Raw genomic sequence first — 13,049 nt, 5'->3', positions numbered from 1 at the left:
CGTGTATATAATTATAGTTTTCTTACTTCTAAATCTAAATCATTATCCTTAACCTTTCAGCCAATAAGTCCATTTTTTTTATTGAAAATTTTTAAAAATTTTACAAAAACAAAACAACCCTTCCCCAGACCTCCCCAACCCTCCCATTCCCTCCCCCGACCTTCCCAGAGCTGAATACAGGCTTAATTGAAAATTCTTCAAAAAATCTTAAAAAAGATATAAACCATAAATAAATCTAAATACATTAATTGAACAAATTATAAAATAATTAACAATAATATATATATAGAAAAACATAAATACCAAAAGAAAAATGCTTTAAAGAAAAAATAAAAAAAGAAAAAAGAAAAAGATAAAAGAAAATATAATAAAAATAAAAAGTAAAAATAAAAAAAGAATAAAGTCTATAAAATATTTTAAATTTTAAATATAAGTTATTGAAAAACTAAATAATATTTTTTATATCCAACTTATATTGTATAAAATCTATCCATTTTTCCCAATAAGTCCATTTTTGTGACTTATAGTAGTCTTTGACTTAATTCATTTCCATTCATTAAAGAAACCAAATTCCATCCAATTAATTATCATACCATATCAGGACGTATTATTATACACAAAAATCTCCTAATTAATTAATTATTTCAAAATTCCAGTCTAAATCAATTTATTATTCCAAGGAATGCATTCTTAGTCTCTATGAAGCCAAGTTTCTTTTTTCATTCCACATTTAACTTTCATATTTCCATATCAAATTTCCATAAAACAAAAAGTTATCAAACTAAATTAAACACACATAAATATAATTGTAGATTTCTTACTTCTAAATCTAAATCATTATCCTTAAAAAAATCCATAGAACCAACATTGCCTTTTAATCCATTAAACAGTTTTTACTAATTTAAACATGCATGTATATAATTGTATTTTTCCGTTCTAGATCATTATCCTTAAAACAATCCATGGTCAACATTGCCTTTTAATCCGTTAAAGATTTTTAAATTTGTTTTTCAATCTAATTCTGGGCTTCTTTCTATGCCACACAGGCTTCCATAAAAACACTTTCCTTTCAACCAATAAGTCCATTCTCAATGCTTGTAATAATCTTTGAGCAAATGTACGTCTCTTTCTCTGCAGTAAACGTCTTTTTTCTCTTTCAACCAATAGATCAGTTCTTATTGCTTGTAGTAGTCTTTGAGAGAGTATAGATCTCTTCCTCTGCAGTAAACATCTTTTTCTGTTCTCTTTGCAATATAGTTGCTTTGTATTTTGAAGTCTTAGTCTTTGCTTCTTCTGGTTCTCTAAGTTGCTGAAGAGGGGATTGTCAGATGAAGTAAATTCCACTTCTATCTCTGTAGATTCCTCTTCTGGTACATTTTGATTTATGACATGATCAGTTGTAATCTGGACATCAGTTTGAGCAAATGTAGTAGAGTCTCTGGATCTTAATTTTAAAGTACAGTTTTTAAATGTAGCACAAATTTCTGCAGTGGCCTCATAAATCTTTTCCAATATAAGTGCACAGTTCAGTTGTATCTGAGGTTTCTCCATTTTAATACTCTTAAAAGGAAATCTCTTTTTATTTTTTGTAGAGGCTTTGTTTAACGTAAAAACATCCACCCCCCACAGCATCACAGGTGCACAGCTTATGTTTAATGTTTGAAGTTCATAAAAAAAAGTAAGCAAAGTTACAATATTAAATTTTCGCCACTAGATGTCCTCAGTGAGTTAGGAAAGTCTTTTCCAAAAATCAATTCTTTTTTTTCTATCTTTTAAGGTATAATATGTATATATGTATGTATGTATGTATGTATGTATATATGTATGTGTATATGTGTGTGTGTGTGTGTGTATATATATATATATATATATATATATATATATATATGTTTTCTGAGGTTTTCGCGGGTGTTTGTATGAGGTTTTACACGGGAGAAAACCCGAATAACCAAAGACCTACGTGTGTGTGTGTGTGTGTGTATGTATGTATATGTATATATATAAAAGTAGAAATAATGTTCTTAAAAATAAAGGAGAGAGGAAACCTTTTCCTTTTTTTTTTCCTTTTTCGTGTCCAGTTTATAGCCTTTCAGTGTTTGTAAAATGCCTTTCTTCCCAAGAGAGCAGAAGCCGCCTTTCCAAGCCAGGGAAATAATTTCAAAAGCTCTTTACAGGCACACACACAAAGAGAAAAGCGGAATAGAGAGAAAAATAAGAAAAAATTCTCACCCGGATTCACCACAGGGGCACTAAAAGCTTAGATGTTTTTTGACTTACGGTCTGAAGCGGCAGGGCGATCGGCCATGGCCGATCTTCTTCTCCGTCGGCCCTCAGAGATTCGTTCGGACAGCTGGAGGAGCCGCCGCTCCTCTGCAGCCAGACTGCAGCCTCCTCAACAGAAGTCGCACCCTCCAGGGTGACTTTGGACCCGTATAAGGGTCCACCAACAAAGGGAAACCTAGTCGACGAGGAGAGGAGTCTCCCCGTCTGACTAGTGATGCCGCAAACCGGAACCGGAAGTCAGAATAATTAATCTTAACAACTAAATAACTGGATTTTAATTTTTGGAGATAGTTTGGGCTCCCCAAAAGTTCCTATTTTAGAGACCTATCATCTTATCTATCTATTCAGTTTGAAAAATATCTTTTTTTGGTTTTTTTAATTGGATAAAAGCCTAATTGGCGTTTGGAAAAAGATTTCATAGCCTACTAAGGACATCTTGTGGCTAAGCCTGCATTCCTAGGGGAGGCCCCGAGGTGGTGCAGCAGTTAGAGTGCAGTACTGCAGGCCACTTTAACTGACTGTGTTCAGCAGGTCAGCGGTTCAAATCTCACCGGCTCAAGGTTGACTCAGCCTTCCATCCTTCTGGGGTAGGTAAAATGAGGATCCAGATTGTTGGGGGCAATGTAAATATATATATACATTGCTTACTGGTGTACACCACTTAGAGAGTGCTTGCACTTAAAGCGGTATATAAGTCTCATAAATAAATAAATAGTGGCAATAGTGGCAATGGCAAAAGATAGGGGGTTGGAATACCGAGATCTCGCAGAAGTATTCAGTGAGAAGCGGTGCAACAAGCTACCCTCCCCCCAACGGCCCACAAATTGCACCATTGAAATTCTACCAGGGGCCAAATTACCCAAACCCAAAATGTACTCAATGACTCCTAAAGAATTGGAAGAACTGCAGAAGTTCATTGAGAAAAATTTAGCATGAGGGTTTATACAGCTGGCAAAACCAAAAACGGTGGCCCCCACTCCTGTTCCAAGAAAAGAAAGACGGATCTCTTCGCCTCTGCGTAGATTGCAGGTCCTTAAACACAATGAGCGAAACCAATATCTACCCCCTGCCACTGATGAAGGATATGCTGGCCCACCTAAAGAAAGGAAAAATATTCTCAAAATTAGACCTAAGGGAAGCACATTACTGAGTGAGGATTAAAGAAGGAGATGAATGGAAAATGGTGTTTAACTACCCCATGGGTTGTTTCCAATTTAGAGTACTCCCATTTGGGCTACAGAGAGCACCAGCAATTTTCATGCAACTAATTAATGAAGTCCTCCAGGAGCACCTCTACAAGGGGGTTCTTGTGTACCTGGACATCTTAATTTTCAAGGAAACTAAGGAGGCGCACATAAAATTGGTTAGGGCAGTTCTAAATAAACTGCGGGCCACCAGATTATACACACTGTCGAAGTGTGAATTCCATAAGGAAATAATTGATTATTTAGGATATTGCATATCTCATAACGGGATAGAAATGAACCCAGAAAAAGTCAGGACAGTGCTGGAGTGGGCACCACCCTGCACAAGGAAACAACTGTAAAGTTTCCTGGGGTTCACAAACTTCTACCAACAGTTCATTCCTTCATTTGCCATGATCACCCTCCCCATTACAAACTTACTAAAAATGTGAGGGGAGGGCAAATCAAAGTCTAGCCAACCATTAAAATGGACTATGGAATACCAAGCAGCATTTGGGAAACTGAAAAGGCTTTTTGCAGCTGAACCAGTCCTAAAACACCCGGACACAGAAAAGCCATTTGTCATACAAATAGATGCAAGTAATGTAGCAGTAGACACAGTACTGCTCCAAGAAAACCAAAAGGCGGGACATCGCTGGGGATGTCCCACCTGTATTCCTCCATGTAGCTCAGGACTTGGGTTAGGAAAACCCCAAGCATGTTGGCTCCCCTTTGAATTTCACCTCCAACGGTGGATGTCTTGGAATGGATCGGTGCCTCCATTGTTGGTGGTAGTGTCTTCCGTCCAGATCGCCATCTGTGGTTTGGCAGGGGGTGGGGACTACTGGATTAGCAGATGTCCCCGGGGTTGCAGGTTCCACTTCCCCCTCGGTGTCTCTCCCTTTGCGGCTCCAGGAGCTGGGGCGGCCGTAGGGCTCAGGATTCTCCTCTCCTAGGCAGCTGAGAGTTCTCTTCATCAGGTCAATAGCTTTCTCTAGGATCCAGTCCGAGTACGGTGCCCAGCTTTCTCCCTCTTCACTTGCGTGCAGGGATTTCTCCATCTCCTGCTTCCATTCTGGTTGCCTGCCCCCCCCCCCGTCTCAGGGTCACCTTTCTTGATTCCTTTCCCCATTCACTTTTCTTTCCAACGCCCATTGACCAGCGAGGCTTGTGGTCCCGTGTCTCCACTACTTTTTCTCCTGAGGAATCTGACCTCTCGGATCCCAACATCCGGCAAGGTTCCAGTTGGAGCAGTGGCTCTCTTTCCAGGGAGTTTTCCCCCTTACTTGGTCCATTGTCTGACATGGTAATTTTCTGCAAAATCCCCCGGCAAGAGTCTCCCTTCCAGGTGGATTAATTTTGCAAGTCCTGTCTAATGTAAGGACCCACCCCACTTTGCATCTTAAGAAGACAGAACTCTTGGAATAATTCTTCCAACAGGCATCCTTTATTAAAGGAAAATGGTTGCAGGCATTCTAGACAGGACTTGGGGTCCAAGCTCTCCCATTCAAGGTTTTAAGGGGTTCCCCAGTAGCCCCACCCAATCACCCCCTTCTTCCAGCGACAGTCTCAGGCATTACACTCCCACCCCCTTTTCCTTACTGCCGGCTGGATGGAGACTTCAGAGAAAACTACATGAAAGGTAATAGCCCCATTGTTATGGTTAGTCCTTTTGGTGATACACACATCCAGTTCCTTTGAAGTGTACCGAAGGAAGTGAGGGCCATAAAGCCCCTTTGTTCGCCCCCTTCCCTTCATTGTATGACAGAATCCATAGAAGGCAGAAATGGGGTTTTCTATAATTGATAACTGGAGATGAAATATAATTGGATTCTGACATTGACTTTGAATCCCAGAAAGGAGGCAATGGCAAACCAATTTCAAAAAACCTTGCTAAGAAAACTGCAGAAACTAGTCCAGTCCGTCCCTAGAAATCAAAAACTGACTTGAAGGCACTCCACAAACAGAAAGCAGAAACAATTTTCATAGTTTTTTTATATTACATTTAAGTACTAATACTTCAGTATAATTATATATAATTCCAAAGCACAGAAGGATTCTATTATTTTAATTCAAATAATTATTTGGTAGAAGAGAAAAATGCAAGTTGGCTCAGACAATATTTTACACAATGATCTCTAAAACCAGCTGTTGTTTGTTATTTTGCTCATAGTCAGCAACCTTAAATATACTCTTCAATTCTCACCTTCACAAATTAATTGTACATTCCTCTTGTTAGCAGCCAAATTAATGCAGAAGGAAATGAGTTCCAGATCAACACGTTCATCAGGGCACTCCAGCAGCATCTTCATTAGCTGGCAACATACGAATATCAATTTGTTACATTTTCAGGACATCTATTTTGTAGCAGAATTAACTGAAGTAATTTTTCCTTTAACAGATTAGAGGAATCTTTTGCTATGAAAGACTATCAATCTACAGAAAAAAATAGTGAAGTTGTAGTCAGAGGCAACTGAAGGATGGGGATGTTGTATAAGGTTTGGCAATTTGTTAACATGGCTTTGCCATCTGACTTGGGGATCTGGTAATAGTGACGTGGAGCTTGAAGAATGGCTGTAGTGTTAATGAGATTGTACGCTCCTGCAGATTATCTATTAATGTATGGTTTTAATGTTTTTTTTATCGTTTTAATGTTTGTTAACGACGCTTACTTTTTATTATTTTGTTTTCTGCTTTAACTTTGCATGTCACTTTGTACGTCACTCAGAGTCATATATGTAACATGGGTGGGTATATAAATTTACCAAATAAATAAACAAAAAAATAGCTGGCTGGTTGACTTTGGATCAATCACACTCTTTCAGCCCAACTGACCTCACAGGGTGGTGGTTGTTATGGGGAAAATAGGAGAAGGAAGGAATATAAGATCTTTTTGTCACCTTGAGTTATTTATAAAAATAATAAAGGCAGGATTAAAAATGTAAAAAACATATTTCTTTCTGTAATCCATCTCCTGTAAAGCACAAAGTATGAAAAAGAGCAAGAAACATTCTGAACATTATCTACAGGAAGCAATCAAATGTCACTAGTGTAACAGATGAACCTTTGTGCCAAATATTTTTCTGAACATATCATGATTATTACAGTTGATATACAAGCAAATATATAAAACATAGCAAAATAAATAACTTAAATTACAATAGAGCATTACTCAAAGTGCAAAGTTGAGAGCCACCAACAAATTCTTTAAGTCTAGCCATTTATTATGCCTTGATGCATACTAACTAACTAACTAACTATTTCTTGGTTTTTAGGGGTGGGATTACAAGACAAAAAATGTTTGCCATTTTAAAAATGGAGGATTAATTGGTTTCTTTAAGTCCTTATGATCTTTGTGTAATATCTTTATTATCTACAACAGAGGTCCCCACCCTTTTGAGCACCAGGGACCAGTTCTGTGGAGAGAGATTTTTCTGCGGACCGGAGGGGGCGTAGTTTCATGTAATGTGGTTTCATGTCCTGTGGATGGGGCTTTGCTTGTTTCCATGGACCGGCTTCTGACATGCCGCAGCCCAGTACTGGTCCACAGCCCGGGGGTTGGGGACCCTTGATCTATAACCACTGTCAGTATTTACACATACTATGGAAACCAAGAAGCTGAATTATTTATTCCCATAGGTATGGGGTTTGTATCACAGCAGCAGCACTGCATTCACCTGTCCCTAGTATTTAAAAACCATTGGCTATTACAATATTGTTCTTTCTTTAAGCTACACATCTACTGTTGCTTCTATTGGTTCTTTCTGCACATTAACAGGAAATGCCAGCAGCTACTCTGGATCTTGTATTTCTTAGAAAAGCATGCTAAAGTGAAAGACATATTTCTATCTCTCAAACAATTTCCTGTAAAACTGCACTCTTGTTCTTTATGTTCTGAAAGTAGGATATTGATTCATAGCTCATTCAAAGCTGCTTGGATATAGACAAATTTCCCATAAACTATGTAACCCTTGGATTAATTTTCATTGGATATTTTGCTGGGGAAAATAGCTATATCGAATTCAATGCACTTTTGGTTTCCAAACAAAGCATTGACTTTCAGTATGAAGTTTCTAAAGAGGCTTGCTGCAATTCAAAGTAATTGCATGTATGGCTTTTGGTATCATATTCAAACAACTAGCATTGGTAAACAAATGAGTTTATAGAATGGTAATTCTTAAAAGTCTTGCTTAATAATCATTAATCAAGTCTAAGATATATTTCTTTCATTCTGAAAAGCAGTGTGTTGAGGCACAAGGCTACAAAATTGATTAAAACAGGAGCAACAAAGAGGATATCTCTCTTTCTGTATTATCTTTTTTGGTAATCAAATCTATCATATACAGAATTTTCCCAATTTTTCCATAACAGGATAGAGAACAATCAAAAAAGTTTTGATTGCAAAAATGGTCCACAGGAAAAGTTATATAGTATAACCTTTCCTGGAAATTAGACTTCCGGGTAAGAAATGAGAAACTGAAGACAACTCTGCTAAAAACACAGTCAATAATCACAGAAGAGATAGTGAGTAGGTCAGCTCTTCATAATTCATCGCCAGACATGAAAAGTACTTGAGATCACCCACAAGTGTTTCAGACAGCTCCCTATTTCAAGAAAACTACAAACAGAGGTCTGCAGCAGGTTAGAATTCTGGAAGACATGGGAATAGCCATTTTGTTCAAATTGTGATCAGTGCCTTCAAAAGACACTGGGCTCACAAACTTCCTTTTCTAATCACATTTCGAATTTTTCATATGTTAGAAACCTTTAGATCAATATGATTGAAGGTATCAGGTGAGTTTAGCAAAGATTACAAGTTTAAGGTGTGTATGTGTATATGCATGCACAACATCTGTGTACTGTACATGTGTGTGTATATATAAAGATTACAGATTAAAAAAGAACATCTAACTTGGTCTATTACTACAGAATGAAGCAAAATATTTTAAAACTGGACATATTGAAGAATATTTCTGAATAATGGACCCAGAAACTAAATTAAATTGTCTGCCTCTATAGTTTGTGTTTAAAAATTATTATGAGAGAGGAACAAGTTTTACCAGACAAAACTGAGACTGATCTGAAAGTGGATTTAAAATCACAGGTTATAAGCATGATATGGAAAAAGATGCTACACTAGACATACAAATGAAACTGGCTTAATAATTAAAGGTATTTACAAGAAACAAACCAAGAGAACAGCCTGGATAATTTTCCTAAATTGGATTTACAAAACACTTTGAAGAATTTTGTGAGAAGGGACAAGTAAAAATGAAATCAAGTTCTACAGATTTATTGGAAGGGTTTAAGGATCAAAAATATTAAAGTAAAAGGAAGGTATATAAAGTTTTTTTATTTGATTAAGGGTAAAATAGATACGTTATCTCTAGTAACCCTTACAAGACTTTTGCTGATCAGGACTGAAATAACATGGTTTTAAGGATTTGTTTATAGGCAAGACAAGAGATACAGGTAGTCCTCGAGTTACGAGTGTAACGGAGCCTGCCCATTTCACTCATAACTCGTAGAATGAATCTCGTACCTTGAACGAGATCACTCCCTTGCTCATTAAGACACACGCAGCTCGTTAAGTGAACATGAGGTATCTCAGGGTGGGAAAGGCCATGGAGGACCTAGTGATGGAACAGGCCCCCAAGGCCTCCCCGACCCATTACGATACCTCATGCTTCCCCCTCCCTTCCTGCCATGCCGGACTCACCTGGAAAAGATCCGTCTCCTCTCTGCTGTGGTTCCTGTTGCTGCCCGAATCTGAGGCCAAGGAATGCTTCCACAGCCCCCCACGATCCAATCCAGACTTTGGAGGCCTTTTCCAGGCCGCTGCCACCCAGATCTGAGGCTGGGGGACACTTCTGCGGCTCCGTGACCCGATTTGGGGCACCGGAAGCCTTTTCCAGGTTGCTGCCTCCCGGAAACAGTTTATCGGAGGGCTACGTAAGCATCCCCCAGCCTCAGATCCGGGCGGAAGTGGCCTGGAAAAGGCCTCCGGAGCCTGGATCAGGCTGCAGGGGGACTACAGAAGTGTCCCCCAGCCTCAGACCCAGGTAGCAGCAGCCTGGAAAAGGCCTCCGATGCCCCTATCCAGCTTTGGATGCATGTGGAAGTGTCCCCCAGCTTTGGTTCCATTCCCTGTTGCAGAGAACAGAGGTCTAAAGTACTGCGAGATCAGTAGCATGAGATCTCACCCCACTGATCTCATGTGATCTTATACTACTTTAGGCTTTTATTCTCTGTGAACGCACGGAAGGCCTGGAGCAGCCTAGAAAGGGAAGGATCTCTATCTTCGCAGGGTGAGTATTGAAGGCCTGGTGCTTAGGGAGACCCAGGCAGGGGTGGGGAGGGAGGGAATAACCAGGATGAATGTTGCAGTGTCACTGCAGTCGCTTGTAAGGGTGAATGACTGCCGTGTTGTGGAAACATTCGTAATTTCAGGACTTGCTTGTAAGCACTAGAGTGTGCTCATCACATAACTTTGAATGAGCGTTAAGTGAATGTTCGTTACTCGGGGATTACCTGTACAGAAAGATCATTTGTTTTATTTTAAGAGAATGTGATAACTTACTAAAATTATTTATAAAATTTTAATACACTTGTTTACAAAAGTATGAGGAGACATAATAAGTATCTGCTCTTTGAAACACAGCTTGATAATTTACTGGGATCCATAAATAAAATCTTCAGCCAATAGTCAAATAGATTAATTCCTAGGTGACTGTATATGGGATACATCCAACTCTGCTTTTATTGCTGAAGCTGGCATGGATTTGTCCACCCCCAAGATGTATTTCAGGAAATCAGACTATATCTATTTCAGTAAGGGAACATTTGTGCATAGTTCTGTACTGTATCTAATAATTATTTTGCTGTTCTATACCTTGATTATTAGAACTAGGAACCAAGAAACCTATGTTCAGTGAGCTACCTTACAATAACAGTAACTAGCTGCCTGGAGAATGAATTCAATATAATGCAAACATAAGCAATAGAACATAATGATACTAGAGTCTTAAATTTTAAAAGAGCTGATTTTAACAAACTCAGAGAGAGTTGGGAAAGAGACCTTGGATGAAAATCCTAAAGGGGAAAACAACTCAAGAAGCTTTGGAAACTCTAAATACCACTGAAAAAGAAAAACGAGACATCTAAGAAGAAACCACCATGGCTGCACAAAGATTTCTCTGACAAATTGAAAGACAAAAAGGACAAGTACAAAAAATGGAAAGAAGGACACCTAACTGAGGCAGAATATCAGCCAGAATATGCAAAGACGAAATCAGGAAAGCAAAGGCTCAGAATTAAACAAAAACTTGCAACAAGAGCGAAAGATAATAAAAAAAAAGTTTCTTTCAACATATAAATAACAAGAAAAAAAAATCAAGGAAACAGTCGATCCACTAAAGAGAGAAGACGGTAAGGAAGTAACAGGCAGCAGAGAGAAAACAGAGCTGCTTAACTTATTCTTTGCATCGGTCTTCATGCAAAAACAAATTATAGCCCAACCTATCAAAAACATAACTGTAAAAGACAGACTAGAAATAAAAGTTAAAATAAGCAAAAAAAATTGGTAAGAGAACACCTGTTTGATCTTGATGAATATAAATCACCAGGACCTGATGGATTACATCCCAGAGTTCTGAAGGAGCTGGCAGATGTCATCTCAGAACCACTGTACCATATCTTTCAAAACTTCTGGAGCACCAAGGAACTATCTGAAAACTGGAAAAGAGCTGATGTGGTTCTCATCTTCAAGAAAGAAAAATAAATAGACTCAAGAAACTACAGATCAATATCAGCCTAACATCAATACCTGGGAAGATACTGGAAAAGATAATCAGAAAACAGATCTGCGAACATCTAGAACAGTGATTCTCAACCTTTCTAATGCCGTGACCCCATAATACAGTTCCCCATGTTGTGGTGACCCCCAAGTGGGTGTGGCCACCAATAAGAGGGAGTAGGACAGCTAGGGAAAAGGGAAAAAAATGGCGGACAGCATGGTTTGGCGACCCCCGTGAAATGGTCATTCGACCCCAAATGGGGTCCTGACCCACAGGTTGAGAACCACTGATCTAGAACAAGTAAAGTAATAACTAAAAGTCAGCATGGGTTTGTTAAAAACAGATCATGCCAAACCAATCTTATTTTATTCTTCGATGAAGTGACTAAATTAGTAGACCAGCGAAATGCTGTGGACATAGTATACTTAGACCTCAGCAAGGCATTTGACAAAGTAGATCACAACCTACTTTTTGGTCAGCTAGAAAAAAAACGGGATAGATAGCATCACCATCAGATGGATTTGCAACTGGCTGACAAACTGTACTCAACAAGTAGTCCTTAATGGTGCTACGTCTACATGGAGGGAAGTAAGCAGTGGGATACCACAAGGTTTCTTCTTAGGCCCAGTACTCTTCAATATCTTCATAAACGACTTAGATGAGGGAATAGAAGGGGAAAGTCTATTCCAGATGGATCTTGACAAACTTGAACACTGGGCCCAATCTAACAAAATGAAATTCAATGTAGAGAAAAGTAAAGTCTTACACTTAGGCAGGAAAAACCAAAAGTACACATATAGATTGGGTGAAACCAGGCTAAATAGCAGTAACTGTGAGGGATCTTGGAGGACAATCAATTAAATATGAGTGAACAGTGTGCGGCAGCAGCTAAAAAAGCCAATGCAATCCTAAGTTGCATTAGCAGAGGGTGTCAGAATCCAATTATATTTCATCTTTAGTTATCAAATATAGAAAACCCCAATTCTGCCTTCTCTGGATTCTGCCATAAGAGGGAGAGAAGGGGGAGAACAAAGGGGCTTTATGGCCCTCACTTCCTTCAGTATACTTCTAAGGAACTGAATGTGTGTATTGCAACTTCAAAGAGTTTGAATGTGGTTAGCACCAAAAGGCCTCATCATAACAAAGGAGGCTATTTACCTTTCTTGTAGTTTATCTGAAGTCTCCATCCAGACGGAAGAGAGGAAAAAAGGGGTGGGATTGTGATGCCTGAAACTGTCACTGGAAGAGGGGGGTGATTGGGTGAGACTACTGGGGAACCCCTTAAAACCTCGAATGGGAGAGCTTGAACCCCAAGTCCTATCTAGAACGCCTGCAACCATTTTCTCTTAATAAAGGATCCCTGTTGGAAGAATTATTCCAAGAGTTCTGTCTTGTTAAGATGCAAAGTGGGGTGGGTCTTTACAGAGGGATTAAATCAAGATTGCGTGAGGTACTAATACTACTCTATAAACCCTTAGTAAGACCACACTTAGAGTACTGCAACCATTTCTGGTCTCCACACTATAAAAAAGATATTTAGACTCTAGAAAAAGTGTAGAGAAGAGCAACAAAAATGACTAGGGGACTGGAGACTAAAACATATTGAAGAACTGTTACAGGAATTGGGCATGGCTAGTCTAGTGAAGAACCAGGGGAGACATGATAGCAGTGTTCCAATATTTGAGGGGATCTCACAGAGAGGAAGAATCAATCTATTTTCCAAAGCACCTGAAGGCCGGACAAGCAATAACGGATGGAAACTGATCAAGGAGAGATTCAACCTACA

At 38.8% G+C, this 13,049-nt stretch overlaps 1 protein-coding gene across 2 annotated transcripts in view; it reads right to left on the bottom strand.

The window, feature by feature from the left end:
* Positions 1-13,049, bottom strand: part of KIFAP3 (kinesin associated protein 3) — a 123,979-nt gene that overhangs the window by 58,470 nt on the left and 52,460 nt on the right. For both annotated transcript variants that reach the window (XM_039323998.1, XM_039323999.1), the window contains exon 12: positions 5,674-5,782. In XM_039323998.1, the coding sequence (XP_039179932.1) occupies positions 5,674-5,782 (109 nt within the window). The remainder of the gene's footprint in view (positions 1-5,673; positions 5,783-13,049) is intronic.

The sequence above is a fragment of the Crotalus tigris genome, unplaced genomic scaffold (genome assembly GCF_016545835.1).
Source record: "Crotalus tigris isolate CLP2741 ecotype Arizona unplaced genomic scaffold, ASM1654583v1 scf7180000024291.2576520, whole genome shotgun sequence".
Taxonomy (NCBI): Eukaryota; Metazoa; Chordata; class Lepidosauria; order Squamata; family Viperidae; genus Crotalus; species Crotalus tigris.
The sequence above is the reverse complement of the archived record's forward strand: the minus strand, read 5'-3'. Positions and strand labels throughout refer to the sequence as shown.